This window comes from Drosophila virilis, chromosome 2 (assembly GCF_030788295.1).
Source record: "Drosophila virilis strain 15010-1051.87 chromosome 2, Dvir_AGI_RSII-ME, whole genome shotgun sequence".
In the NCBI taxonomy this organism is placed as follows: domain Eukaryota; kingdom Metazoa; phylum Arthropoda; class Insecta; order Diptera; family Drosophilidae; genus Drosophila; species Drosophila virilis.
In genome coordinates this window covers 21,498,403-21,522,224 of record NC_091544.1, presented here as the reverse complement: position 1 = coordinate 21,522,224, position 23,822 = coordinate 21,498,403, and the positions used below count along the sequence as shown (strand labels likewise).

Here is a 23,822-nt window from a genome sequence, read left to right as displayed (position 1 = left end):
ATATATCGAAATCTACTGAAAATCATCAATACTATGCTGTTCTGGATGCGTTCAGCAACGATACTAATAGTAACAACTCGGCGGTAACGTTTATTTGTAGCAATATTCGAGTACGTACTAGAAATATAAATGTTTTGTTTTTTAATTTATCGCTCGCAATATTTAAAACTAAAAATTATATGTGGAGTCCTCGTCATAAATATCGTGGATATCTACCGAATTTAAGTTTCGCGGCCGTATCAACATACGAGAAGCTTTCACCGAATATTCGTTGTGCCAGTTGCCCCAGATAATACGCTGTCCATTTAAATTGGATTGAGCTTCCTGGCAACGATCAAACCACCAGCCAGCACAATTTTCATTGCGGTCGTAGGCCCTGAAATCCATGCGATTGTGATAGCTAAGGGCATCGGACGTGGTGCTATTGCCATTCAGTTTACCAATCACCAATTGATAGTTGTAACTTTCGCTGTCCAGCCGAAAGAGTGCGTATTCGGCCCACACGGGCAAACCATTCTGATCCTCCAGTTCGATGCGCAGCACATAATCGTCGCGATAAACTATACGGTGTATAAACTCGTTGCCAAACCAAAAGTCCCCTTGCAAGCTGCCAAAACCGACTCGATACTCATCCCAGCTGCGATTAAAGTTCTCCGCCAGCAGATTGTTGCCCTCATGGCGTTGCTGTATTATCGTCCAGGCGGCACCGTCTGTGGCAAAAGCACAGTGCCGTTCATTGAAATCGCGATGCCGTTCATTTAGTTCCGGCTCCAGAAATTTGTAAACACCATCCGCACGCTGCAGCTCATCCAGTTCATAGCAATCCGCTTTTGCGGGCTGCACGTACTCTGAGTAAAAAACAGGCAGGTAAGTAAATGATGATGTTCCTTTATATTGAATGCGTACACTCACCAACTTTCGATTGTTCATTGAACTGGCGTTTATTTGTTTCTTCAAACTGTGAGAGCTGCTCCTTTGACATTCCCAATAGATCGTCTTCCTTGTGCTTATTACTTTCCCGAGTACTTTGATTGCTTGCCAGCAGCAATGCTAGCATCGAGTGCATCTCTTCCAGGCTTCTGGCTTGTTCATCGTTCCACTGGAATTTCTGCTGTAGTTTGTTTGCACTTTGCCATATTGCATTGCCCTTCGCCTCCCAGCGTTCCAGTGCCTTACTCAAATTTCCAGATACCTGCTCCATGAACTCAACTCGCCTTATATGAGTGAAAGAAATCAACTTGCTGAGCGCCTGATTAAGCTTAAATTCCACATTCAGCAACAGGCGCTGTTGCTTCTCCAGTGTGCGCCCGATCAGCGCCAATTGATGTTCCATGTCCTGGCACGTGGACATTAAGCTCCTTGACTTTGCTGTTCCTGCCCCTAAAGCCTGCTGTATCTGTAGGGTAGCAATTAGTGCGAGTAGAATAGCCGCATTAAGCTATAATGGGGAGATCAAACGGAATAGAGCTTAAGTCGTTTGTGAATTGATTATATTGCGCGCTTTACCCGCATCTTGTTGCCCTTCCAAAGCGTGGACTCGAATGGGACACATGTTGAACAGAAAACTCGGCAATTATTCGAGCAATCGCAACATGTGTTGCAAATTATGGCACGAAAAATAAAGAACAGCTTGTGATTTATGTTTTTTGGTAATTTTTTTTTTTTTTTTTTTTTTTTTTTAGATTGTTTTTAATTGTTTTTACGAATATAGTTTTTGTATTTGTTTGCTTTTTAATGTCCTTAGTTTTGCATATACACATTTCACTTTTCAATAATTAACGGCTTTTACATGAAGTTTGTGAGTTGAAACAGAAAAAGCAATATACATATTTATATAGAAAATGAAAAAATAGATATATATATATATAACATTTCGTGAGAATTACACAAACTTACCCACGCATCGACTATATGTTTTTGTTTGTGTGTTTCAAAGTTAAGTTTATCTTTTAATTTAAATGTCTACAATTAACAACTATTTTTGTTTTAAAGTAGAAGTAGAAATGAAAGCGCCTAAAAAACTAAATACATCAATCCATTTTACGTGGCGCACTTAATATATCCATTTTTATGTGTACATATATTTCTTTTAGATATTCATAGTTTCGCCTGTTTTCATTTTTTTAAAAATTACTTAATTCTGGCAAAAATAATCAAAAGGAATTACTTTTTTTTTTGAATTGGCAAAAATGTAGTTTTCTTTTTTTTTGTTATGTTTGTGGTGCGCGAATACATTTTTTACATTAACATTAACGTGTTTATTATTTTTTTCGTTTTTTTCTTTTTTTGCGATCAGACGATCTATATAACTAGATTTATATATGTATTTAATTTAAAGGTAGCGCACCTTTGACTTGAAGCCGCAAGTGATTTATTTTGTTGCCTTAATTTAAGCTTTAAACGATCGCGTTTTTCTGTTAAACTAGTTTAGTATAATTATTTTTATCATTAGGTTTATCCATTAGTTTCCTACATATATCTCTTACTATTCTCTTAATGATTAGCTCGTTTTCTTTCTATTTACATTGAATATTTCACGAGTTCTTGTGTGTGGGTGTGCGGCGTGTGTTTTGTATTTGTATTACTATTTTCTTTTAGAACTAAATAACTAAGAAATTGCTTAGAATTAGGCTGCAATGAAAATGTTATGCTCCGATTTGAGTTTTTGATTTTCCTTTTGAAGGTGAAAATGTTGCTTTAGTACAAAAACAACAACAAAAGAAAACAATATGCTTGAAAACAAGTTAAAAGGCGTCTCGCTGATAGCTTTAAAATTTGACGAATTATTTAAAATTGAAATTCACTTCACATGGTCTTAATAGCTTTGGATTAGTTTTCTGGTTCATACTCGCTACTTGCTGGTTGCCACATTCTGCTAACTCGTTGCTAGCTACTCGTATTTCGCTGCGGGCTACTTGCTGCTCCTGACTGCCCTGTCGTCATTAGTTGCTAGCTATTCGCTTCGCTCGTTACGCTGTGGCTCTCGCTTCTGGCTTCTGATTTCTCGCCAGTTGCTGTTTACACACGCTTGCGCATGCGCTCGTGGCGTACGCCAATGCTGCGCTTCCATTCGGGATCATTGGGATCGTCGTCCATAAATGGATCGTCGGCCAGCTCCTCATCGTCGAGTGCCTCATGCTCGCCCAGATAGGCATCGATGCTCGCATTGTACGCATTAGCATTATTCGTGCCCGATGGCAACTGATCATCTGGTGCCGCCAGGTAATGATAATCATCGTCTTCCTCCAGCAGTAGTTCGTTCTCATCCTCGTCGGGCTCATAGTCAATACCATCGTCATAGCCATCATCCTGGGCGCCATTAATGTGAGGTGCCACAGATTTCTTGGCATTCTTGCCACCATTTAGTGGTGCTGCGGACTGCGCCAACTTGCTGCCAGTTGAGGCTTTGGCCTTGCTGCTGCGTCGGCGGCCAGCGGTTGTTGTTGAGCCATCTCCATTCGAGGAAACCGATTTGCTCTTGGTACGCTTGGCCGGTGCGGCTGGTATCGCCGGCTCTTTGGGCTCGGCGTACATCTCGGCCAGCAGCCGCTGATAGACCTCCTCAGAGAGCGGAAACTGAAGCGGCTCAAAAGGTGGCGGATCCTGCGTTTGCTGAAAAAGATTCAAAGTTAAAACAAGACTCTGACATGGCACACATACACTCACGTCTCTGGTATCTGGCGTGTTGCTACGACGCTCATGATCCTTTAGCTTACTGGATGTGGTGCGTCGCCGTTTCGTAATCTCACCATCACCTGAGAGGGCATCCAGTGGGTGCTGCTGCGTGGTTTGTGCCAAGGGTGAGGGTATGCTCTCGTTATCAGCTGTAGGTCCTGCTAGCTGTGAAGCTGCTGGCGATGTTGGATCGGGCGTATTGGCGCCACTTGACTCGGCGCGACTGTCGACACGACGATTGGCGCGCGAGCGTGTGCTCCAAGGGAACTTTAAGAATGTTTCGAAACGACGCCGCTCCTCGATGAGCGCACGCTGATGCCGCGCTATGTACGCCTCATCAGAGATGTCCTCCACCTCTTCCTCCTCAACAACGTCGGCGACGCTGGCCGCTGCTGCAGCCTGCTTTAGCTTGTCCTGCGACTTCTCGGGGGATGTTTGTGCTAGCTGCAGCTTTGGGCGCTTGGCAGGCGGCTCCACAGCTTCCACATTGGGTTTGTCTTTTTCAACTGAAGCGCTTGCATCCTTGCCAGCAGCTGGCACTGTTGCATCCGTACTCGTAGCTGAAGCTACTTCGGCCTTACCAGCAACAGATGCAGGCGGGGCAGCAGTCTTGGCAGCTGACTTGCTTGCTTTATTTACATTATTCACAGGGATTTTGTTATTGTGCTTTTTGGTTTTGCCATTGACAGGCAGCTTCTTCGCCGGCAGCTGCTGCTGCTGCTCCTTTAACTCAGCCGGCGGCTGCTCATCTTTGCCATTGATCTGTCCATTACTAATCGCTTGCTGTGCCTGCCGCTTGGCGGACTCTGTTAGGTGCTTCTTCTTCTTGCTCGAGCGCTTGATGCCATTCAGCTTGGGCGCGTGCTTGATCGGCGCCTTCTTTTGAGTGTTGTTATTTAGCTGAGGCACTTTTGCAGTTGTTGCTTCAGCTGGGGGTGCTGCTGCTGCTGCGGTTGCAGGTAGAGTTGCTGCTGCAGTTGCAGGTGAAGTTGCTGCTGCAGTTGCAGGCGGAGGAGTTTCTGCTATGGTTTCGGGTGCAGTTGCTGCTTCGGTTGCAGATGCGGTTGCTGCCACAATTGCGGGTGCAGTTGCTCCTACGGTTGAGGGTATAGTTGCTGTTCCTGCTGCTTCTGGCATCTCCTGCTCTGCCTTTGTATCCGCACAGCCATTGCTCAGCTTCACAGGGGTTTTTGATTCATTCGCTGATTGTTGTTTCTTCTCATTGTCACTGTCCACAATTCGCCACCTATGTTGATTAGATATTAAACATGATTATCTGACTATTATTTATAATTTCTATGTTAACTTACTTTGGTGTAGGTATCTCCTTGTAGGGCAAAATTTCGACACGCGTCTGAGCGGCCATGCTGTAGGGTATCACGATGTTATCAATGTCGTAAATAAGTCGACTGCGACGATCTGATGTGCTGTTGAGTGCAGTTTATAATACGATTATTTTGATATAATATTGGCAAAACAGCAAAACTGCGAATCGAGTTCTACATACAACTTTAAAATATGCACTTCTCATACGAATATCCTAAAATATATTTGATGCAACAGCAGACAGACTCAAGACAAGTTTTAATAAATAATTGAATTAATTAATATTAAAGGTGATTGATACTTTTCTCAGTAGCCCAGTCAATCTTCCAACTAACTAGCTAGTACCTTGCCAAAAGGACACTCAGATATTCGCGCCTTTGCTTATTATAATATCCTTTTAATATTTTTGCTTAGAAACTCGCTCTTCTAAAATGTTGTCACACATGCTCTACTTACCGTTCATTGCGCTGTCCGTGCGTTTCGGAGGAATTGCGGCGACTGTGTTGCTGATGTTGCTCCCATTGCGTATCTCCGGCAAATCGACTGTTGATGTTGTCCCCAGCGCTGGAGTGTTGGTTGCTGCATCTGCTGCTGTTGTTGTGTGTTGATTGTGTTTGTTGTGTATTGGAGGCGGATTTGCGTGGCTTTTTAGTGCCGTTGCCTTTGCCGGAGATCAGTGAGTGGCTATTAAGTTGTTGCGATTTTTGGTGCATCTGGCGTGAATCAGGCATCGGAAATACCGCGGCTGTGCTCGTGGCCAACTGGCGCTGCCTTTTGCTCACTGCGGCGTCCAACAAAAATCAGGAAATGCAGGCACAAAAGACATTTGAAGAGAGAGGAAACGAAAACAAATTGCAAAATAAAACAAATGTTGTTCGTTTGTTGTACGTTGTTATTGCACAGTGTTGTTTGTGTTGGCAGGTGTGTTGGTGTGTGTGTGTGTTTGTGGTTGTGGTTGTACGCGTGTGTGTAACGATGTTCCGTGTAACATAAAAGAAATGCGTAAAGAAAAAAGAAAAGAAAGAAAAAGAAGAAGATGCAAATTGTTGTTGTTTTATGTTAATAATCAATTATCGAATTTGTCATGTTTACAATAATTTACTGTTGGCCACAAGTGGCGTTGTAGTAGGCGTAGAAGAAGAAGAAGTAGTAGCAGTACCAGTACCGTTTCCACTATCCAATCCCACGTTGGCGACCCCACTGCTGCTGCTGCTATTGTTGTTGCTGTTGCTGTTGTTATTGTTTTGTGTGGTTTCTTTATTATTATTATTGTGGCTGTTGTTGTTGTTATTATTATTATTATTGTTGTTGTTGTTGTTGTTATTGTTGTTGCTGCTGCTGCTGCTTCTGTTTTGATTATTGTTGTTGCGCTCTTTGCGGCGCACATATCGGCGCTTGGCTGTCTCGCCGGGACGACGACCGGCACCGCCAGCACCAGCAGCGCCGCCGCCGCCACTTAGTGCAACTGCCTCGCGCTCAGCCTTCCAGACGCTCTTAACAATTGCCTTGGCCTGGCTGCGCATAACGCGATATTGCCAATCCGGCTGACGGGCAATCGCCTCCAAATGCACCGACTGACAAACATCTGGAAAACGCGTGAATCCATATTCTTATGAATAAATTGTTCGATATTTCAACTTATTGAAGACTTACCGTCAGAGAAGCTCAGCACCGGATGATAGCCGGGATCGAGCAGCGCTACACGATTTTGTGGCATCAACGTTTCAGGTAAATCTCGTGGCGCCGTCGGATCCGGCCGGCCGGTGCACAATGTACACGGCACCTGGGGCCACTGGCAGCCACATTTAATGTTGCTCGGCCTGGCGGCCTTTTTCGATATTGTGTGCATATTCGTAGTTTGGAAGAGTTTACGTTTGCGAAACTCGGACAGCACCAAGGGACGGGCCCGACTGCATAGCCAATCGGCGGACGCCTGTTCGGGATCCAGCTGTACCGCTGTCTGCGGCTGCAGTTGCTCCTTGTAACCATTCTTGGGAGCGGGCGTCGGTTCTAGCATTACATCGCCCTTGGTGCGACACAGATCGTTGTACACATCGTTGTGCTGCCGGATTTTCATGTCCAGATCGGCAACCTGGGCGCACAGCCAGGACCAGCGCAGTGCAATAACAGCACGATCTCGCGAATAGCGCCACACGGCACGACGTGTTCTACGAAATATAAAGAAAGAAAGAAATTTTTCATTTACATTGAATTGGAATATTTAAAAGCGACCAGTACGATCTTTTTACAACTAAAATTAAGTGCCATTTTAATCGCTACTCAATGATCCTTTTATTACATAATTGCGATTTAACAGAGGAGACTAAACGCATACAAAATGTATTTTAGCCCAGAACTCTGCCCAGAATTGGGGAATGGCTATACTGGCCAAATTAAGTAACAGTATTTGATAATTTGATGACACTGACGTCATTGGGTCACTAATTAAAGGCTTTAATAAAGGACACGGTTAGCAATTAGACCAATGATGATTAAACACAAAATGGAATATCAATTGCTTCTGCGTTTGATTTTGTCTCAATTTCGTACAAATATAGTTAATTATTATTGTTTACCCTGCCTGAATATTACGATCAACAATGTAATATTAAACAACAATAGACTAGCGCTGTAGCTATCTATTCGTTTTATTTGATTTTTACTTTTTTGTCCGATCTACATTAAATATGGCGTGCGCTTACTTAAAACTAGATGTTATGGAAAATGTCTATAGGTATATTGGTCGCTTATGATAAGATTTCGATGTGTTTTCGTTTATAACACTTAAAGCGGTTGCGTCACGCACATTGTTTAATAAACATGATTTTGGGGCATGGCAGGGCCAGGAGCAGGATCAGGATTAAATAGATTAGCCTAAAGATTAACATGCTCACTTACATTGACAATGAAGACTGCTGGGAATTGTTGTAGTTAACCATCTCATCGGCTGATTCGCCGCCAGAGCTAGACTCTGTGGCGTCTGAGTCGATGGCAGTCTGTACTTCACGCATTTCCGTGTGCAACATTCCCGAAATATGCGTCAACTCGCTGGTCACATAATTGTCAAAATTAGGTACAATCTCATCGGCTCGCGGGTTCAGAATGCCATCAGCTACGCCTGTCGTACTGTTTATGCTGGTATCTATGGGTTGTGTTTTGCGCGAGCGTTTGCCCGGCTGTGCGGTGCTGCTATACCAGGAGGAAGAGGATGCCAGTGATGCGGAACCGCCGCCAATTGTATGACAGATTTGTTGCTTGCGCGCCGACGTTTCTATGTGCCGCAGCACATTGCTCATTTGGCTGGCAGGCAGTGGTTGCTTGGTCTGCTCATCCCAGAAGCTGCTTCCCGGCCGGCCGGAGACAATGGAGAGCACCGTGTCCTCCTGTTCAGTAAGCTTGGTGCTGCGCACCGGCGCCGCGGGCGCCGCTTTATGTGAGCTGCGCGCCGACCATTCGAGTATACCGCCAACCTCGTCACTGGCATGACGGCACATCTGCCGGGCCTGAAATTTACGCATTCGCCACAACATAACGTTGATCTTGCGCACCAGCTCGTGCTGTTGCTGTTCCAACTCCGCATGGCTCTCCTGCCAGGGACGCGGCGCGGCTGCTGCACTGCAATTGGCCTTTGACTCCTGCTCGTGGCTGCCGCTGTGGCCAACATCTGCTGCAGCGGCTGCTACTGCTGATGCAGTTGTTCCAGCTGCGACTGTTGCTGCTGCAGCGGCTGCATCCTCCTCATTATAGGGAAAACACACCTCGTTAAAGAAATTGAAATCACAGATTGTATCCGGATTCACGTGACCGCCGTCAAGTGTCTTGAGCGCTTTTAAAACCTCCTCAAAATCCTGATCCTCAAGGACGGCGCCAGTAGTGCCATCCTTTAGAAAATTTATCGAGCTGGCCGTGCTCTGTGGCGTGAGTAACGCGCCTGACTGACGCGCAACTGTTGAATGCTGTGGTGAGGCGAGTATCTCCGGCTGTTGCTGGTGTTGCAGCTGCTGCTGCAATTGCAACGGTTGTTGTTGTTGTTGTTGTTGCTGCTGCTGCTGATGGAGCAGCAACTGTTGCTGGTGCTGCTGTTGTTGCCGGGTGGGCGTCGTCGGCAGCGCAACGCTTGATTCCAGCGTCGCCGCGCTTATATCCACAATGGGCGGCAACACAACGCTCGGGTTGCCATCCAGTTGACTAAGGCGTTCTGTGAACAGGGAATATGATCAATTTTAATTTAAATATTTATAGTATCAGAATTAAAAATGCAGTTAAAATTAGTTTGTGCTGTTGAATGACCTGTTGTGCTATCTATACATCATCTGTTTGATTTATGAATATAACATAGAATTCATATTCTGTTAAATAACATACAATACGCTAACATTTGTATGTTATTTTAAACAACTGTTAACGGCTCAGTCAGTTTATGTAACGCTTTTTATTGTGTCTAACAGCAGTCACTACAGTTTTAGTCAATTATCTTAAAACAATTAAACGATTTAATATACTCATTTATTAGAGTTATTATTTTATTAAAAGAAATTATATTTCCGAACATGTTTATCTATAATATACAAATACTTCGCAACAGGCAAATACCCTTCAAATAAATAAGGACAAGCTGCCTAATTACAAGGCAGCAGCAATGTTGGCAGCAGTTAGTTATTGCTATAGAAACTATCTTGCAATAAATATATTATTATATTAGAGATAAAATAGAATTCACATGAATAACATTTGTTTTACATGAATCAAAAACTGAAGTTTACAGCAAACTGTTAAGCTGATGTTTAAATACATCTAGGAAAAAGAAAAAAACAACAAATCCGGCTAGTTTCGCTTGGATCTTGGGAATAAATGAAAATTGCCTATCCTAAATTTTCCAACCGAACAAACATGTCAAACAAAACACAAGCAATTTTCAAGAAAAACAAAAACTGGCGCTTTACTCGGTAACGGAACGTGGTTCGCACCAAGACTTAACACCCCAAATTGCTCGAAAAGGTTTTGGGGCACGCGAACCGTGAAATCTTTGCAATACGTTGGAATTGAAATAGTTCTAGGCTTACCTTCAATATTATCTGGCATTTCGTTAGTAGCAGCCACCTGTACTGCGCCGTCCGCCCTGGGCGGAAGTAGTTCCTGCCCCGCCAACCTCTGTAGGGAGGAGTCTGTAAGTGTTGTTGCTGCTGCTGCCGGCGTTGGTGTTGTTGCTGCTGCTGCTGCTGCTGCTGCCGCTGCTGCTGCTGAACTTGTTGACTGGGACTGAGCTTCGGCTTCTGGCATAAACGCGGGCTCTAGCAATTGCACGGTATGTGCTATAGCTGCGGCTGCTGCCTCGGCCTCGGCTTCGGCTGGCTGCTCCTTGCTGTGGCTTACCTCAGGCAGGGTTTTGCGCAGACAAATCTCAGCTGTGATGGCCTCCTCGAAGTCACTTGTCAGATTAGCCAGCAGCTCGGCCGTTGAGTTGTCCTTGCAGTTGTTGTTGTGCTCCGCGGTGGCGCTGGCAGCTGGCGACGTTGCTGCTGCAGCTGACGCGTTGCTAATGCTGCTGCCGCTGCCGCTGCTGCTGCTGCTGGAGGAGGCTGCACTGCCGTCGCTGCTCGTGTGTGTGGCTGCAGCGCTGATGCCCATTTGATTATCAACGGATTTGACTTCGCTGTTGTTGGTGCTGCTGCAGCTAATGTTGCTATGGTTGTTGGATTTACGTTTGTTATTGTTATTGTTGTTGTTGTTGTTGACGATCTGCACAATAGGCGAGCCAGTTCGCTGTGCCGCGTCCTTGGAGCGTGTCACGCGCGTTGTGGCTGTTAGAGTTAATGGCTTCTTAGCCGTATCGCCGCCGACACCACCGTTGGGCGAGTCCAGTTTTCGCACAGACTGTCGCGTACCGGTGGCGGGCGCGGCGTTGCTGGTTAGCTTCTCCTTGGGGCTCAGTGGCTCGGCTGTCAGCGCTGGTGCCATACTTCTGCGGCGCTATTGCCAGGTCAGCTGCATTACAGGCTCGAGCTATACAAAACTTGGCCACGGTAAACTACGGAAACGCTACCGCTTGATTTCTGTATGCACTTTGTTGCTCTGGGGGGGAGGAGGGTCTGCTGTTGGTCGCTTCAAAAGAGAGTAGAAACAATTTTTTCCAATTTAATAATTTATTTTGAAAAACTGACACCGAACTGAAGCACACTTTGTTTTTCCGCTCTGGCGCACAGAAACACACAAGGCTCAACACGTTTCAATTCGCCTACTATTTGGGCAATGGTTGGATGCTTTAAAGTTGCCACAGATTTGCATAATCGATAACAGAAATTACACAAATTAACAGCGATAGTAAAAGTCGCTTTATTTTAAATTGCCAGACATCTGCAAGTACGGCTGCTTAATAATAATAATAATAATAATTAAACCAACTAACGATAAATAACAAATGTCCGTTGTTTTATTTGCCTCTTCCTTCGTCTTGCCTCTTCCTTTACGCCGCCTATAGGAAGTCTTTTCCGGCGCCGCGTGCGTATGTGTAACACTCAAAACACACACACACACACAAACAAACACGCACGCACACGAGAGCGCCTATGTGAGAGGAACGTGAGAGCAGAGCAGAGAGCGCGCGCTATTGCTCATTCACAATGATGCGCAATAAAAAAAACTTTAGAATACTGCGGTTCGCACAGCAATGTTTTAACAAATGCAAATGGAAAAACTACTGATGAAATCTCTGCCTGCGCGCTTGAATATTCAAATTATTTCATCACGCATGTGTGCAGTTTAAGTACATGCATCGCGAGCGTTTTAGTGCTGTGCTAGATTGTGATGCGTGGTCGTTTAGTTTCCATGTTTTTTTTATGTAATTTCTTTATTGAATTTTTCATCGTTGGCAATTAAGTAGCTCGCGCCTTTACAATATGTGCGCGCAGACAGCACACAAACAAATAAAACACAGGCACTCACTCACACACGCATACACATAGGTCTGTACCCATGCATGAGGTTACTGCTTGTATAGCTGTGTGTTATGTACATACACACATGCATATGTCTAGCACTATTTTCAGTTATTTACACAATTTCATTATTTTTTTGCTCACACCGCTTCAGGGGCATATACTAATACGCCTCAAATTTAGTGAATATATTTAAACAGTTTCGCTTTTATCGCAAACTCTGTGCATATACACACACATACAATATATTTGTGTTTTTTCGTATCAACGAAAAAGTAGTAGAAAACGTTTTCAGCGCGAAAGTGACCAAACTGTGAACTACACATACACGCACACAAGTACAAACATCGACATACAGAAGCAGAAGCAAGCAAGAATTTGTAATTGCTTAAAAAGTAATATTGTTTTATACGCACAATTTCAGACGCTTGCACAACGCACGCAATTATTAAATCTGTCGATTTTTACTACAGCGGCGTGGCTCGCGTTTGGTATATTTGTCGTTCTTGTTTCACGAAATTTTTTCCTCATTTATATATTTTTCATTTGCTGCCTGCTACGCTTTTGGCAAAACGACGTGTATTCGGAGCTGTACTCGTTTCTGTGCTGCCAGACCAAAGTACGCATGCTGACAATACGCTTGTCTCGCTCCAACACATGCTGCTACATGGGCAATTCGGCATCAGTGTTGCAATGCGTGTAAGTGAGATGTCGTTACAAGTAGTTACTTTAAATCGTTACTCAGTCACAAATGGCAACACCTAAACGTGACAAAGCGTTACTACACAATATGCAACTCTGAATACAAATTAGCATTATATTTGTTATTGTTTTTGTGGAAATATATAAACTTTACGGATATTGGAAAATTACGAATAAATGATAGCAGATAGTAAATAAAATGTGTAATTGGTTGCATTTTAAACAGTTTTAGTTGTTGACTGCTCAAAAATTATTTTATCAAATTAATTCTGGTGGATAAGATAATTTTTAATTTAAGTTAACTTGGGCATCTGAATTTATATATGTATGTAGACTGGACGTGAGGAACTATAAGTTATTTTAGTAAACCTAGGAAGCTTTAAATTTTTTCCAACATTAGGTAATTTGTAAGCTACTAATTCATAGAACAAATGACGCGAATCATTTGGGCTGCGTTGTGGTTATCGGGCTTCTAAATTTGGACGTTGCAACAATTTCCACATGGACCCGTCTAATCTCTTATAACGAACCCATTGAAGCGGTAGCTGTCACTTTCTATGGTTTGTGAAAATATGACCTTTTCAATCTTTGAGCAGGGACTACCTTCGGTCTGCAGCCAGTGTTTCCTGCAAGCATTCATTATTTCACAAATCAGGACATAGACTATTAAGTTTGAGCCCAATTTGCATTACATTTCGTTTAGCGGTCCCAACGGTCCCTCCAATTCACCCTTCACAGTGCCATCTTTCGTATTCTTGCACCAACCGCGCACTCCCAGTATGTTGGCCTGCTTCTCCGTGTACTATATAATAAATCGAAAAAGCTTTGTTGCACATTCCACAGCGCCCTTGTGACAGACAATCTATGCTAGACTTACCTTGCGAAAGAAGACGCCTGCAAAAAAAAAAAAAAAACAATAACAGAAATTTGCAAATGTGGCTTTCGATCGCACAAATACCTTGCACTTTTCCAAATACCTCAAATTTGCACCAGTATATTGGTTCCATTGTGAGTGAAGTGTTTTTATATCCAGTAACTTTAGAGGATATTGCGAGCACAATTAATATTGTATTTACTTTGAGAACTAAATCTGATTTATATGAAAACACCATAACGACCGACTAACAGAGTTGCCAGCTAGTCCCATTTGCTCAATAGCATGGCATGGCAACCGTGTGTGGGGTAAATTTATTTATTTTAATTATTTGAATTTCAAAGAGAACCATCTTGGAAAGTTGTATAGAAAAGCAATGCAATGCTAGAAAATGCCAATATTGGTAAAAATCTTTAAACAAATCGCCCGTGTCGCAATACGAGATTTAACAGGTCTATCAGTAAATTTGATAAGAAAAGAAAACGCCAATGTCGCCGTAATTCGACTAGCTTATATTGCTAAAGTGTCATAAATATACCTCATAAACTTGATCATTTTGCTGCATGCTCCGCTCTTATAATATTCCGAATACAACCCTGATTTTGCTTGCATTTTGCGATGTGGCAACGCTGTTAAGCTCCTTTGAAGAACGTCGCAATATCAAAAGATTTCGTTTCATATTTTTATTACATTTGAATGTAGTTTATTTAACTGTTACTATAACATATGGTATTTATATGAATGGCTTGTTGCTTAGTCTATTTTTTCCGTCTAATGGTTAATGGTTTAAATAACAAAATACTATGGCCCGCTGTGTTAGGCAGCAGAAATAAAAATGTAAATTCGAGAGTTTCCAGCAGCTGCTGATTTTAATCGGTTCGATTCGAAATCTGTTTCTTGGCCGCCAGTATAGTATTTTGCATGAGCATGGCAACTGTCATGGGACCAACGCCTCCAGGCACTGGCGTAATGTGTCCAGCCACCTGACGAACCTCTGCAAATGATAATACGTTAAATTAGTACAGGGTATTAGCAGAGTGTGCATCATGTAGTTACCATCGAAATCAACGTCGCCGACTAGCTTGAATTTGCCCGCCTCATCCTGGATTCTGGAGATGCCCACATCGATGACACAAGCGCCCGGCTTGACCATATCCTTGGTTATCAGGCCCGGCTTCCCCACGGCCACAACAAGAATATCCGCTTGGCGGCAATGCTTGGCCAGCTCCTTGGCTGGCGTATTGCGATGACAGATGGTAACAGTGGCGTCCATACCTTTGGCCGCATGCTTGCCATCCGAATGTAAGATGATGGCCAAGGGCAGGCTGACGTTCTTGGAGCGCCCAACGACAACAACATTGCGTCCAAAGGTCTGTATATTGCTGCGCTGCAGCATGGTCTTCACACCCAACGGCGTCGCCGGAACAATGCATTCCATGTCCAGCGCTAGGCGTCCAATGTTGATCTCATTGAAGCCATCTACGTCCTTGTCAGCACTAATGGCATTGCATATGGTGCGCTCATCAATGTGCTCCGGTACCGGCAGTTGCACCAGTATACCGTTCACATTCTCATTCTTGTTCTCCTGCTCGATCAACCGCTGCAGCTCCTCCTGTGTGGTTGACTTGGGCAACACAATTGTTTTGCTACTTATGCCAATCTCCTTACAGGCAAGCACTTTCTTCTCCACATATGTCTTGCTGGCCGGATCCTCGCCCACAATGATAGCTGTCAGGTGCGGCTCACGATGTCCAGCTGCAACAAATTGCAGCAGCTCGTTACGCAAATTTTTGCGTATATCCTGGGCCATGTCATTGCCATTAATGATTTGAGCCATGTTACTGAAAGCAGAAGCACATTGGATAAAACGGGAGTCTCAATTATAAGTGGCAGGAAGCTAATAATAAAAAATGCACGCATGTCGCTTTTTCTGCTCCCATTTTCATCCTAGTTGTATATCAATCAGAGCTAGCTAAAAAAAAGGGGTTCCCCATCCAATTTTTAGTATGCAACTGATAATCCAGAATCACTTTGTACTTAGCTCTTGGGGGGAAGTACACACAGAGATTGTGCGGTAATTCCCCATAAACACAAACATATTCAGAACTTACGCGGTGATTCACTTGTTTTTTGCACTGCACCTACACACACACACACACACACACACTTTGGGTAATTCCCCATATGCAGAGATAAAAGTAAAAATTTATTGAAAATTATATTATTATGCAATGCAAAATGAATTGCTGTTAACCTTAATAAATATATATGTAAAGTGTTACTTAAAGAATATAGATTTATATATATAATTAATCGCAAGCGTGCAGCATGTCCAGTTCCTGCAGAGCATGCGCAAAAGATTTGTACTCGATGACACTTGACTTGTGGTGTATATAGTTGAGCATGCCCTCTGAGCTAGACCAGAGGAATACGAGTTGGCTCAGCGCCGATTTCTCGGCGAGCTCTTTCCATTTGGGCAAATGGGGATTGTGTGCAGTTGGCTCATTGAGCAGATTGACCAGTTTGTTAAACGTGGACTTGTTATTAAGCAACTGCTCCAATTGAGCCTTGGCATCGGTTGCATCCGTCGTGCCGTCTTCCTGCTGCTCTGCTTTAAACATCATTTCAATTTCCTCGGTTTTGATTGAATGCGACGCTATGTCCGGGTTGCTCTCTTCGTCATCCTCGGCGGATGAAGAGTCAATTTCCTCTTTGACATTAAGGGGTATCCAGGTCATGGCTGACTCTCCCTTATCCGGATACACCTCCTCCAGCAGGCGCACACAACGCTCATTGGCCTTGTCGCGCGCCAGCTCCAAAGGCGTATAGCCTGCCGAATTCCTGGCCAGCAAAATATCTGTTAGATTCTGTGCATCCAGTATCAGAACGAGCAACTCCACACTTTGTTCCAGCACAGCCATATGCAGGGCATTATTGCCGTCCGTCGTATTGGGTACATTTATGGAGCTGCGATCATGATTTATTAGCTTCTTGGCAACATCATATATATTCTGTCTGATGGCCATGTGCAGCGGCGTCAAGCCATCATCATTCTTTAGCGACAAATCCAACTTGACACCGGGTCCATTGAGAAAGATCTCAATGCAATTGCTGTGCTCCTCCTTGACTGCCAAATGCAATGCCGTATTGCCCATATAATTCCGCTGATTGGGATTGCAGCCCAAGGCCAGCAATGGGCGTATATAATGCGCCCTATTATGCTGGCAGGCCACATGCAAACCGCTGTCACCATCTGCATTCAGGCTACTGTGCGCAAGCTCCTGCAGCTTAAAGTATTTAATCACATTGAATGTTTTGATGGCCAGCTTTAGGTTGTCGTTACTTTGGCTAATCACCTCGTGCAGCAGCGTATCATTGTTCACGTTCTTTTGCGCATGGTCGGTGAACAGCTTGGCCACCTTTTTACAGGAGCTATCAAAGAGTTCTGGCTGATCGCCAGCACGACGCATAGCATCGAACAATTTGAAGATCTCGCCAAGATAGATGGTGGTCAGGTTGCGATTCTGCCCTGTGGCTGGTGCTATGGTTAAGTTATTAGTGCTTTCCGCACGCCCATGACCATCTGTATCTAGGGAGCCGATTTCGAGCACACATAGCTTAGCTAGCTCCGTGGAGTCTTGCTCGATCAGCTTGCGAAACGAATCCGGGGTTATTAGCTGTTCCAAATGATATTCACGTCCAAATTCCTGACTTATAGTCTGATCATGTTGGGAGACATTGACCCCGCCCTGCTGCGGCACTGTCTTGGGCAGCTCCATTGAGTTGTGTGTACTGCCGCCACTGCTATTGCTGCCGCTGCCGCTGGTGAGTGTGGAGCAGGTGCGTCGGCGTTTGCGCGAGACAATTGCATCGCGTGGCTTATACCGGAAAGGCAATGGCGGAAACGAGCGCTCATCATCAGAGGGTCGGATCAGCTCAATGGACACGGCTACCTCGCGATCCACCTCTTTGTCCTTATAGGTGGGTGTCTGACACACAATCGCATACTGATGATGCACATCCGACTCACGGAATTTGGCATATGCCTCCCAAACCGTTTCGCCATCATCGTTCTCCTCAAAGAAGCGCACTTTGATGTTCTTCTTGCTGACCTTCTCCACGAGCAGTATTAGTTCATCGTTACCCATGACGCTGCCCGTGGGTTTGCTCAAGCGCGTAATCCGCAATTCGCCAGTTTGTGCGGACTTGCGATTATTAATCGGATTGCTAAATACGGGCGCCGCAATGGGTGTCCAGCTGTGATTATCTTCAATCTTGAAGGCCTCAAAGCAGAGTCGCACCTGGAATGCAGCCATTATTGAGTACAGGGCAAAGATATACATATATTAATAGCGCAACGCACCTGATTTAGATTCATATCTTTAGCCTCGCGTTCTGTCTCCTGATGCAGCTCCTGCACCTGCTTGGTCGACAGCTCACGGCGGCCCATTTGAAAGACCAGACGATCCTTTTTCTTTTTGAACAGCTCATCGAATATATACTTCTTGGCCGTGTGTATGATGCCCATGTTGATAAACTGGGCTACATAGCCGCGCTCCTGTGAGACATGCAAATCATGCGGATCGCATACATCGCGCTCATCCTTGCGCACCACCAGCTGATGCGAATGTGGGCTGTCCAAATTAGTTTGGAATAGACTGCAACGTATGACCGCTGGTCCCTTATAATTGCTTAACATTACCTCCGGAAACGTTTTGGGTGTGCGCTTTGAGTTGATGCCGTTTAGTGATCCGTGTGTGCCATGCATTTCACTTTTGTAGCGAAAACGAAATTTCTCCACCGGCTGCTCGGCAATGTGCAGCACAGCGGTATATTCATTTTTAATTCCTGCGTCGATTGGCGTAAAACCAGCCATTTGTGGCGTGGCATAAAAATGATCCATGGGCATGTACATATTGCCAAAGTTTGTGTTGCCATTCAATAAATTGTTGCTGCCATCAATTTCCATGCAGAGGTTGCCATTTGTAAGCAGCTGATTTGCTGTCTGCTGCTGTGTGTGGTGGTAAGGTGAGCCGCGTAATTGCTGTAGCTGTGGTGAAGGTGAATTCGATATTGCGGGCAAATTGAGGTTGGCAAAGTCATTTTGCAAGGCAAACGTCTCCGGCGAATGTGCAGGCGACAGTGACATCGATGTTGGTGAATTTCCGCTGCTGTAACCGCTAGTGCTGGAACAATCATTGACACAGGATATGTTCCTGCCCTGATCCAGATCAAAGTATTGCTGTTGATTCATTGTTGTTGTTGTTGCTTTTAGCAACCACGTGAATGCGTATTGCTCTCTCTCTCTCTCTCTGTTCGCTCCGGTTCGTTGTGTTTCGCTTCTGCGTCGCAGTTGTGCGCACGTTATATCGACCGTTTCACTGCTCATCCAAAACGACAATGAGCCGATCGTTTTGCAGTTCGTGGCGAGTAAAGCTATTGTTCGTTATAGGTACTTCCCCGATGTTGCCCGACTGGCAATAATATGTAGCTATCAGCTTGCTGCGCAGCCACGTCAGAGTGACTCATGGGTTTATTCGGATCGCTGTGTGATTTTATTTGCAGCAGCAGCGACTGCGTTGTTCGTAGAATTTTCAGTGCGAACAAATTGTTTACACAACAGCGAATCAATCTTTACGTATGTATGTATGTACTAGTAACATACATAGGTATAGATGTGCTTTTTACACTAACATGCCCGGCTCGTCGTACGTTAACTCTCCACTGCACGTATTGGAATGAGTGAACGAAAACAAGTAAACACCTTCACGACAAATAATAAACGACGCTGCCGATAACAGGTTTAAGCTCTTTGCATAAAGCTTTAATAGCAGCCGCGTTAAAAACACAAATTAACCATTTATAAACGCATGCATTTTTCACCACAAGAAACTATTAATAAAAACCCGATTTGAAATATCTAATTCAACTTGGATATGTGTTGCCAGATTTTTAGTTGTGTCCGTATGTGGCAACGCTCTATTGGCAACAGCTGTTAATTATAAACACACGTGCCAGTTTTGACTTGTTTTGTATTTAACAAAAAATATTTTTAAGAACTTTGCTTACGTATGTGTATTCGGAGCTGTGTACCTAAATTCATCTTGTATTTATGCTATACATTGTACAAACTTACACCTCTTGTTTTGGCAATACCAGTTTTTTCGCATACAATTCCCATGATATTGTGTGCATCTGCATTATTAAGCGCATGTTATGTGTAGTTTGTCTACGAACTGGCACAACAAGTGTACTGACTAAGCATTTCCACATTTTGCACAGCAACAGCAATTATATTATTAAAACCGCATAAAATATGCTGCACTTTCATAAACTAAACTAACTTACACTATTTTTTTATCACTTTAATTTTGTACTGTGAGAAAACGAAGCAAATCCGAAAAAGCAGAGTACCGATAAAAACTGAATGACTTTCATGCTCGCACGCACACACACACACACACACACATACACACACGCACACAAAAGCTGAGTAGGCGTTAGTATTTGCAGGGTAACTTTGGGCAAAAACAAAATTGCATTGCAATTTTTTGAATCGTACCCATGAATAGCACGAGCATTGCTAATTGACCCCTTCAACTATTTTTAGCAGACAGCGCCGCCTGCGCTGCGGTGCGGGGGTGACATTTGGCGTTATCAGTTGCTGCTTCTCACTTACATATTTTGATTAATATTTAGCGATGCAAAACAAATCATGTAAACTGTCTGGCAAACAGGTGCTGACCTTTCTTTTATATGAACACAATTTTTGTATATTCACATTACCTGATTTGTGACTTCAACGCCCAAAACTGGAAAATATAAACCGAGCCGTTTCTCTGTTCTTAACGAACTGCTGGAACGGCAAAGATCACCCCACACACGTGTTGTTTATTGGACGCCGAGTTCTCGAGCTTTTATCCAATGAGAGCAAGAGCGATATCGTTTAGAGCGAAAGAGCGCGACTTAAAAGCTCTGAGCCGTAAAGTTTCCTCTATATGTGCTACAAAAAGTTAATTGCCGAGCAAACTTAAATACTCAATACAATTTGGTTTTTGATTTAGAAAATATTTTGTTTTTATTTTTGCACGAGTGTTTTTCCAGCACATGACGAAATCGTAAAGCGTGATTACTAATTGCATCGCAAGGCAGTCTCGACTGTGACGTCAATAAAAGCCCAGGGGGATCGATTTGTTGTCTTGTGCTGATAAGCCATAAAATGCACCCCAACACCCCATCCACTATATATATAGTGCTGTGGAACGCCTAGTAACCGACTGACATTTCCTAAGGTGGGAAAAAACAACAAACTCTTATGTTAAGCGTCACTGAGAAGTGATGCTGCGTCTGTTGTTGTTCCCAGGGCAGACTATCGATGCCGGGATTGAGTTGAAAATAACATGTTATTTTCGAATAATCGTCTGATAAGAAATGGAAAGTGTGAGTGGAACATTTATTAAAACAATGTCAATCATTTCCACATGTAAAACAAAGCTAACATACGCTTTTTTTTTTTTACATGAAATAAGATTGGAATGGAGCAAAATGTATCGGGGCTTGTGACGTCAGCGCGTGCGTAAACAACCTTCTACATATGTACACATTATTGAATCTTATTTGCTTTAATTCTTTATATTACAAAAGCTGAGGTTGAGCATAATTGATAAGAATTGTTTTTTAAGAAGTTACATGTGTTCAAAAAAATGCATATTTACATAGTTTGAGCAGCAATATGGGAAAATATTTGAATATATATATAATCTAATTTAATTTAAGGCTTATGTCTAAAAAGCGTTATAAAATATTTATGCAAATTATAAGAGTATATTACAGAATTGATTAACTCACCTTGTGAAACGCATCTTGGATAAAATATTTATATTTATTTGTTGTGCACTTTAAAATTATACTTTTTATAGATTTTTATTTTCTGAATAAGTTTGAGCTTGAACAGTTATTAAAACACTTGATCACTTGCGCTTTAATTGTAAAATATTTTAAAATCGTTTCGACAGCGCGCTTTTTATAATGCCTGATCTGGTATTTTCTAGTACATTCTACGTCAGCGATATCGCTCATCCAATAGTATCGATACCTTACAATGCACATTAGTGGCAACGCTAGCAAAACGCAAAAAAATAAGACAAGAAAACAAATACTCAAAAACTGCGAAAAGAAATACAACATTTGTAGAATTTAGACCAAAGCGTGGATTGACATAAAATGCAGTAAGTGTTTTGTGATTACATGTACTCAACTCAGTTGGATTAGCGTATATTCAATGCTGGCAGGTCTTACGGTGGTCCCGACCAGAACCATTTGCACAAATCGGAGCAGCGGGCGGTATTTGCGCATCCAGCTACTCATCCTTGGCTGCTGGATGGGATGCCCTGGATGCTGGCCACAACAAACGCACCACAGCCGGGCGGCGTTATGCAATTCGGGTCGAATGCTAACTACAATATTGAGACTGACACACAATGCGGCAAGTGGCAGCAGAAGCGCAAATCTCTGGAGCAACTGGCGTCCGGGCTGTAAGCGTTCAGTCTATATATTGATATATATCCATACATTTTATTGCTATGTCATTTAATAATAATATATCACAATACGCAGCCCGCCCAAACAATTGATCACCGAGGAGCGAATAACGGCGCATTTCAGTGGCCTACAAATCTCTGGAGATGCAAACGGCGTTGGTTCCGTTCGCAGTGCCGGCAACAATAACAGTGTGCCAAATGTGAACGGCGGCTTGGCTACCGATGATATACCCTCGACTAGTACGGGTAAAACACATCACCCGAATCCGGCATATCAAATGGCAGCCATGGAATTGGAACAGAAACTGCGCAATGCCAATCGGATTGTCATCTGTGATGAGCTCAAGCAGGGCGTTAGTCCGATCTCAGCTACGGGTGTCATACCGCCGGAATGGCTGCTCAAAACAATTCCAAGGCCATGTACCGCTCTGGTGCCCTGGCAACCGTCGCCCCTGCAGCTATCGCAGCCCAAGGAGCAGACGAGGGTTCCAGCTCAGCGTACAGCCGCAGAGGAAGCAGCGGCTGGAGTGGTGCATCTCGATGATTATGATGATGAGCTGGAGTTCTTTGAGAATAACAATACATGTAATGTGAATTTAAATAAGTCTGACGAGCAAATGGATGAAGATCTGTAGCTGTAAGTGGAGGTTTGATGTGTGTTTATAGTGTCCATAAGCAAAAAGTAGAGTTAGCAGCATGTCTGTTTATAATTTGATTAATTTTACAAAAATAATCATATGTATTCATACTTAAGTGTTTTCCTTTCATCTAATTAACATTAAAAATAATAAGTCAACATTATTTCATGTTTTTTTAAGGCGGCCTGGCAACCCTTACTCTGTTACTCAGTAACAGTTGTATTTAACAGGAGCAATAACAGTTAACGCTGATTGGCGCCTGTTAAAAACCACTAAAGTGATTATATTTAAGTATATAGCTTATTAATTTCCTGGAGCTATTGCCGTCACCTTTGGTTCGGCAGAAATGTGTCTAACGAATTGATGATATTTTATAATTCAGTTTTCTGTTACAAAGTGCTGTTAATTGGATATGGGATCGTAATGTTAATGTAGGCGTGCATCACTTCGTTGTTAACATTTACAGATTCGGTTAAGATTTAACATAACATATAAAAATATAGCCATTTTTGCAGTTGGCTACTTACGGTCACACTAGTCAGTCGTAGTTCGTTTTTCATCAAGTGCGGGTGTGTGCTGCGGACGTGTTGTGACGACGTATTAAAAACTTCGATAGCTGCTAAAAATGGGTAAAAATATACAAAACCATCATTTCAACGAAAGTAGTGCAAAGTATGTTAACTGAATTTGAAGCTGCAGATAACAAACAACAGCACGAATTGAGTGTAGCTGTTAACAGATTAAATTAATTAGGAGCCACATATGTACATACACACATGCATACATGTGTATAGTACATGTATGTATTTACTGGCATATGTGTGTGTGAAGTGAACAGTGCGAGGCATATGCTTGTATGTACGGCCGGGTCGTTGTATATATATATAGCTATCTATCTATATATATATATATTTATACAAATGTGAATAATTTACCTGTACATACATATTAATTATAATTTAAGTGAGTGTAATTTGGAAACGCAAAAAGGGCCTAACCAAAACGAGACTGTGTCGGCTTCATCGTTAACTAGTTTCTGAGTCGCGTGGTGACGCTTACACGGCACGAAAAAAATCACCACTAACAACAATACGTTTTTTTTTTTTTTTTTTTTTTTTTTTTTTTTTTTATA

The 23,822-nt window shown here is 43.1% G+C and overlaps 6 protein-coding genes across 10 annotated transcripts; 1 reads left to right on the top strand and 5 right to left on the bottom strand.

Moving 5' to 3' along the window:
• Nucleotides 1–168: 168 nt before the first annotated feature.
• Nucleotides 169–1,776, bottom strand: LOC6629855 (angiopoietin-related protein 7). Its single transcript, XM_070206929.1, has 3 exons — nucleotides 1,507–1,776; nucleotides 913–1,438; nucleotides 169–848 (listed from the first exon to the last, which is right to left on the bottom strand). The coding sequence occupies exons 1-3, from the start codon at nucleotides 1,510–1,512 to the stop codon at nucleotides 169–171; spliced, it is 1,212 nt and encodes a 403-aa protein (XP_070063030.1). The 5' UTR covers nucleotides 1,513–1,776.
• Mst85C lies at nucleotides 727–22,853 on the top strand. The gene is made up of 4 exons (XM_002053147.4): nucleotides 727–867; nucleotides 21,564–21,740; nucleotides 21,804–22,046; nucleotides 22,129–22,853. The coding sequence occupies exons 2-4, from the start codon at nucleotides 21,736–21,738 to the stop codon at nucleotides 22,685–22,687; spliced, it is 807 nt and encodes a 268-aa protein (XP_002053183.1). The 5' UTR covers nucleotides 727–867; nucleotides 21,564–21,735; the 3' UTR covers nucleotides 22,688–22,853.
• nsl1 (non-specific lethal 1) lies at nucleotides 2,235–12,548 on the bottom strand. 3 transcript variants are annotated; one of them, XM_070206917.1, is made up of 9 exons: nucleotides 12,353–12,543; nucleotides 10,065–11,103; nucleotides 7,900–9,199; nucleotides 6,655–7,169; nucleotides 6,104–6,586; nucleotides 5,458–5,782; nucleotides 4,986–5,102; nucleotides 3,667–4,921; nucleotides 2,235–3,612 (listed from the first exon to the last, which is right to left on the bottom strand). In XM_070206917.1, the coding sequence occupies exons 2-9, from the start codon at nucleotides 10,957–10,959 to the stop codon at nucleotides 3,019–3,021; spliced, it is 5,484 nt and encodes a 1,827-aa protein (XP_070063018.1). In that variant the 5' UTR covers nucleotides 10,960–11,103; nucleotides 12,353–12,543; the 3' UTR covers nucleotides 2,235–3,018. The 3 variants fall into 3 exon arrangements, with proteins under 3 accessions (XP_070063018.1, XP_070063019.1, XP_070063020.1); XM_070206918.1 differs by having other exon boundaries at nucleotides 6,167–6,586; XM_070206919.1 differs by lacking the exons at nucleotides 2,235–3,612; nucleotides 3,667–4,921; nucleotides 4,986–5,102 and having other exon boundaries at nucleotides 5,586–5,782; nucleotides 6,094–6,586; nucleotides 12,353–12,548.
• Nucleotides 12,734–13,787, bottom strand: Acyp2 (Acylphosphatase 2). The gene is made up of 4 exons (XM_002053144.4): nucleotides 13,597–13,787; nucleotides 13,516–13,532; nucleotides 13,331–13,440; nucleotides 12,734–13,264 (listed from the first exon to the last, which is right to left on the bottom strand). The coding sequence occupies exons 1-4, from the start codon at nucleotides 13,748–13,750 to the stop codon at nucleotides 13,150–13,152; spliced, it is 396 nt and encodes a 131-aa protein (XP_002053180.2). The 5' UTR covers nucleotides 13,751–13,787; the 3' UTR covers nucleotides 12,734–13,149.
• Nucleotides 14,181–21,510, bottom strand: Nmdmc (NAD-dependent methylenetetrahydrofolate dehydrogenase). 3 transcript variants are annotated; one of them, XM_015171754.2, is made up of 3 exons: nucleotides 21,361–21,510; nucleotides 14,569–15,353; nucleotides 14,181–14,506 (listed from the first exon to the last, which is right to left on the bottom strand). In XM_015171754.2, exons 1-3 carry the CDS (start codon nucleotides 21,372–21,374, stop codon nucleotides 14,382–14,384), a joined length of 924 nt encoding a protein of 307 aa, XP_015027240.1. In that variant the 5' UTR covers nucleotides 21,375–21,510; the 3' UTR covers nucleotides 14,181–14,381. The 3 variants fall into 3 exon arrangements, with proteins under 3 accessions (XP_015027240.1, XP_015027239.1, XP_002053181.2); XM_015171753.3 differs by lacking the exon at nucleotides 21,361–21,510 and adding an exon at nucleotides 20,299–20,446; XM_002053145.4 differs by lacking the exon at nucleotides 21,361–21,510 and adding an exon at nucleotides 19,649–19,812.
• On the bottom strand, nucleotides 15,698–19,328 carry Rel (nuclear factor NF-kappa-B family member relish). The gene is made up of 2 exons (XM_002053146.4): nucleotides 17,876–19,328; nucleotides 15,698–17,813 (listed from the first exon to the last, which is right to left on the bottom strand). The coding sequence occupies exons 1-2, from the start codon at nucleotides 18,899–18,901 to the stop codon at nucleotides 15,822–15,824; spliced, it is 3,018 nt and encodes a 1,005-aa protein (XP_002053182.2). The 5' UTR covers nucleotides 18,902–19,328; the 3' UTR covers nucleotides 15,698–15,821.
• Nucleotides 22,854–23,822: the final 969 nt, after the last annotated feature.

Coding starts and splice junctions, on each gene's coding strand:
- Rel (XM_002053146.4), bottom strand. CDS start 18,901: ATGAGCAGTGAAACGGTCGATATAACGTGCGCACAACTGCGACGCAGA. Junction 17,814..17,875: donor AAGATATGAATCTAAATCAG/GTGCGTTGCGCT, acceptor GCTGCATTCCAG/GTGCGACTCTGCTTTGAGGC.
- nsl1 (XM_070206917.1), bottom strand. CDS start 10,959: ATGGCACCAGCGCTGACAGCCGAGCCACTGAGCCCCAAGGAGAAGCTA. Junction 5,783..6,103: donor AACGCCACTTGTGGCCAACA/GTAAATTATTGT, acceptor TGGACGCCGCAG/TGAGCAAAAGGCAGCGCCAG. Junction 3,613..3,666: donor ACACGCCAGATACCAGAGAC/GTGAGTGTATGT, acceptor AATCTTTTTCAG/CAAACGCAGGATCCGCCACC.
- Nmdmc (XM_002053145.4), bottom strand. CDS start 19,785: ATGTGGAAATGCTTAGTCAGTACACTTGTTGTGCCAGTTCGTAGACAA. Junction 15,354..19,648: donor GTATTGCCAAAACAAGAGGT/GTAAGTTTGTAC, acceptor TTCTGCTTTCAG/TAACATGGCTCAAATCATTA. Junction 14,507..14,568: donor CGGCGACGTTGATTTCGATG/GTAACTACATGA, acceptor TATCATTTGCAG/AGGTTCGTCAGGTGGCTGGA.
- Acyp2 (XM_002053144.4), bottom strand. CDS start 13,750: ATGGTGTTTTCATATAAATCAGATTTAGTTCTCAAAGTAAATACAATA. Junction 13,265..13,330: donor TTGGGACCGCTAAACGAAAT/GTAATGCAAATT, acceptor GAATGCTTGCAG/GAAACACTGGCTGCAGACCG.
- Mst85C (XM_002053147.4), top strand. Junction 22,047..22,128: donor GAGCAACTGGCGTCCGGGCT/GTAAGCGTTCAG, acceptor CACAATACGCAG/CCCGCCCAAACAATTGATCA.
- LOC6629855 (XM_070206929.1), bottom strand. Junction 849..912: donor CAATGAACAATCGAAAGTTG/GTGAGTGTACGC, acceptor TTTTTTACTCAG/AGTACGTGCAGCCCGCAAAA.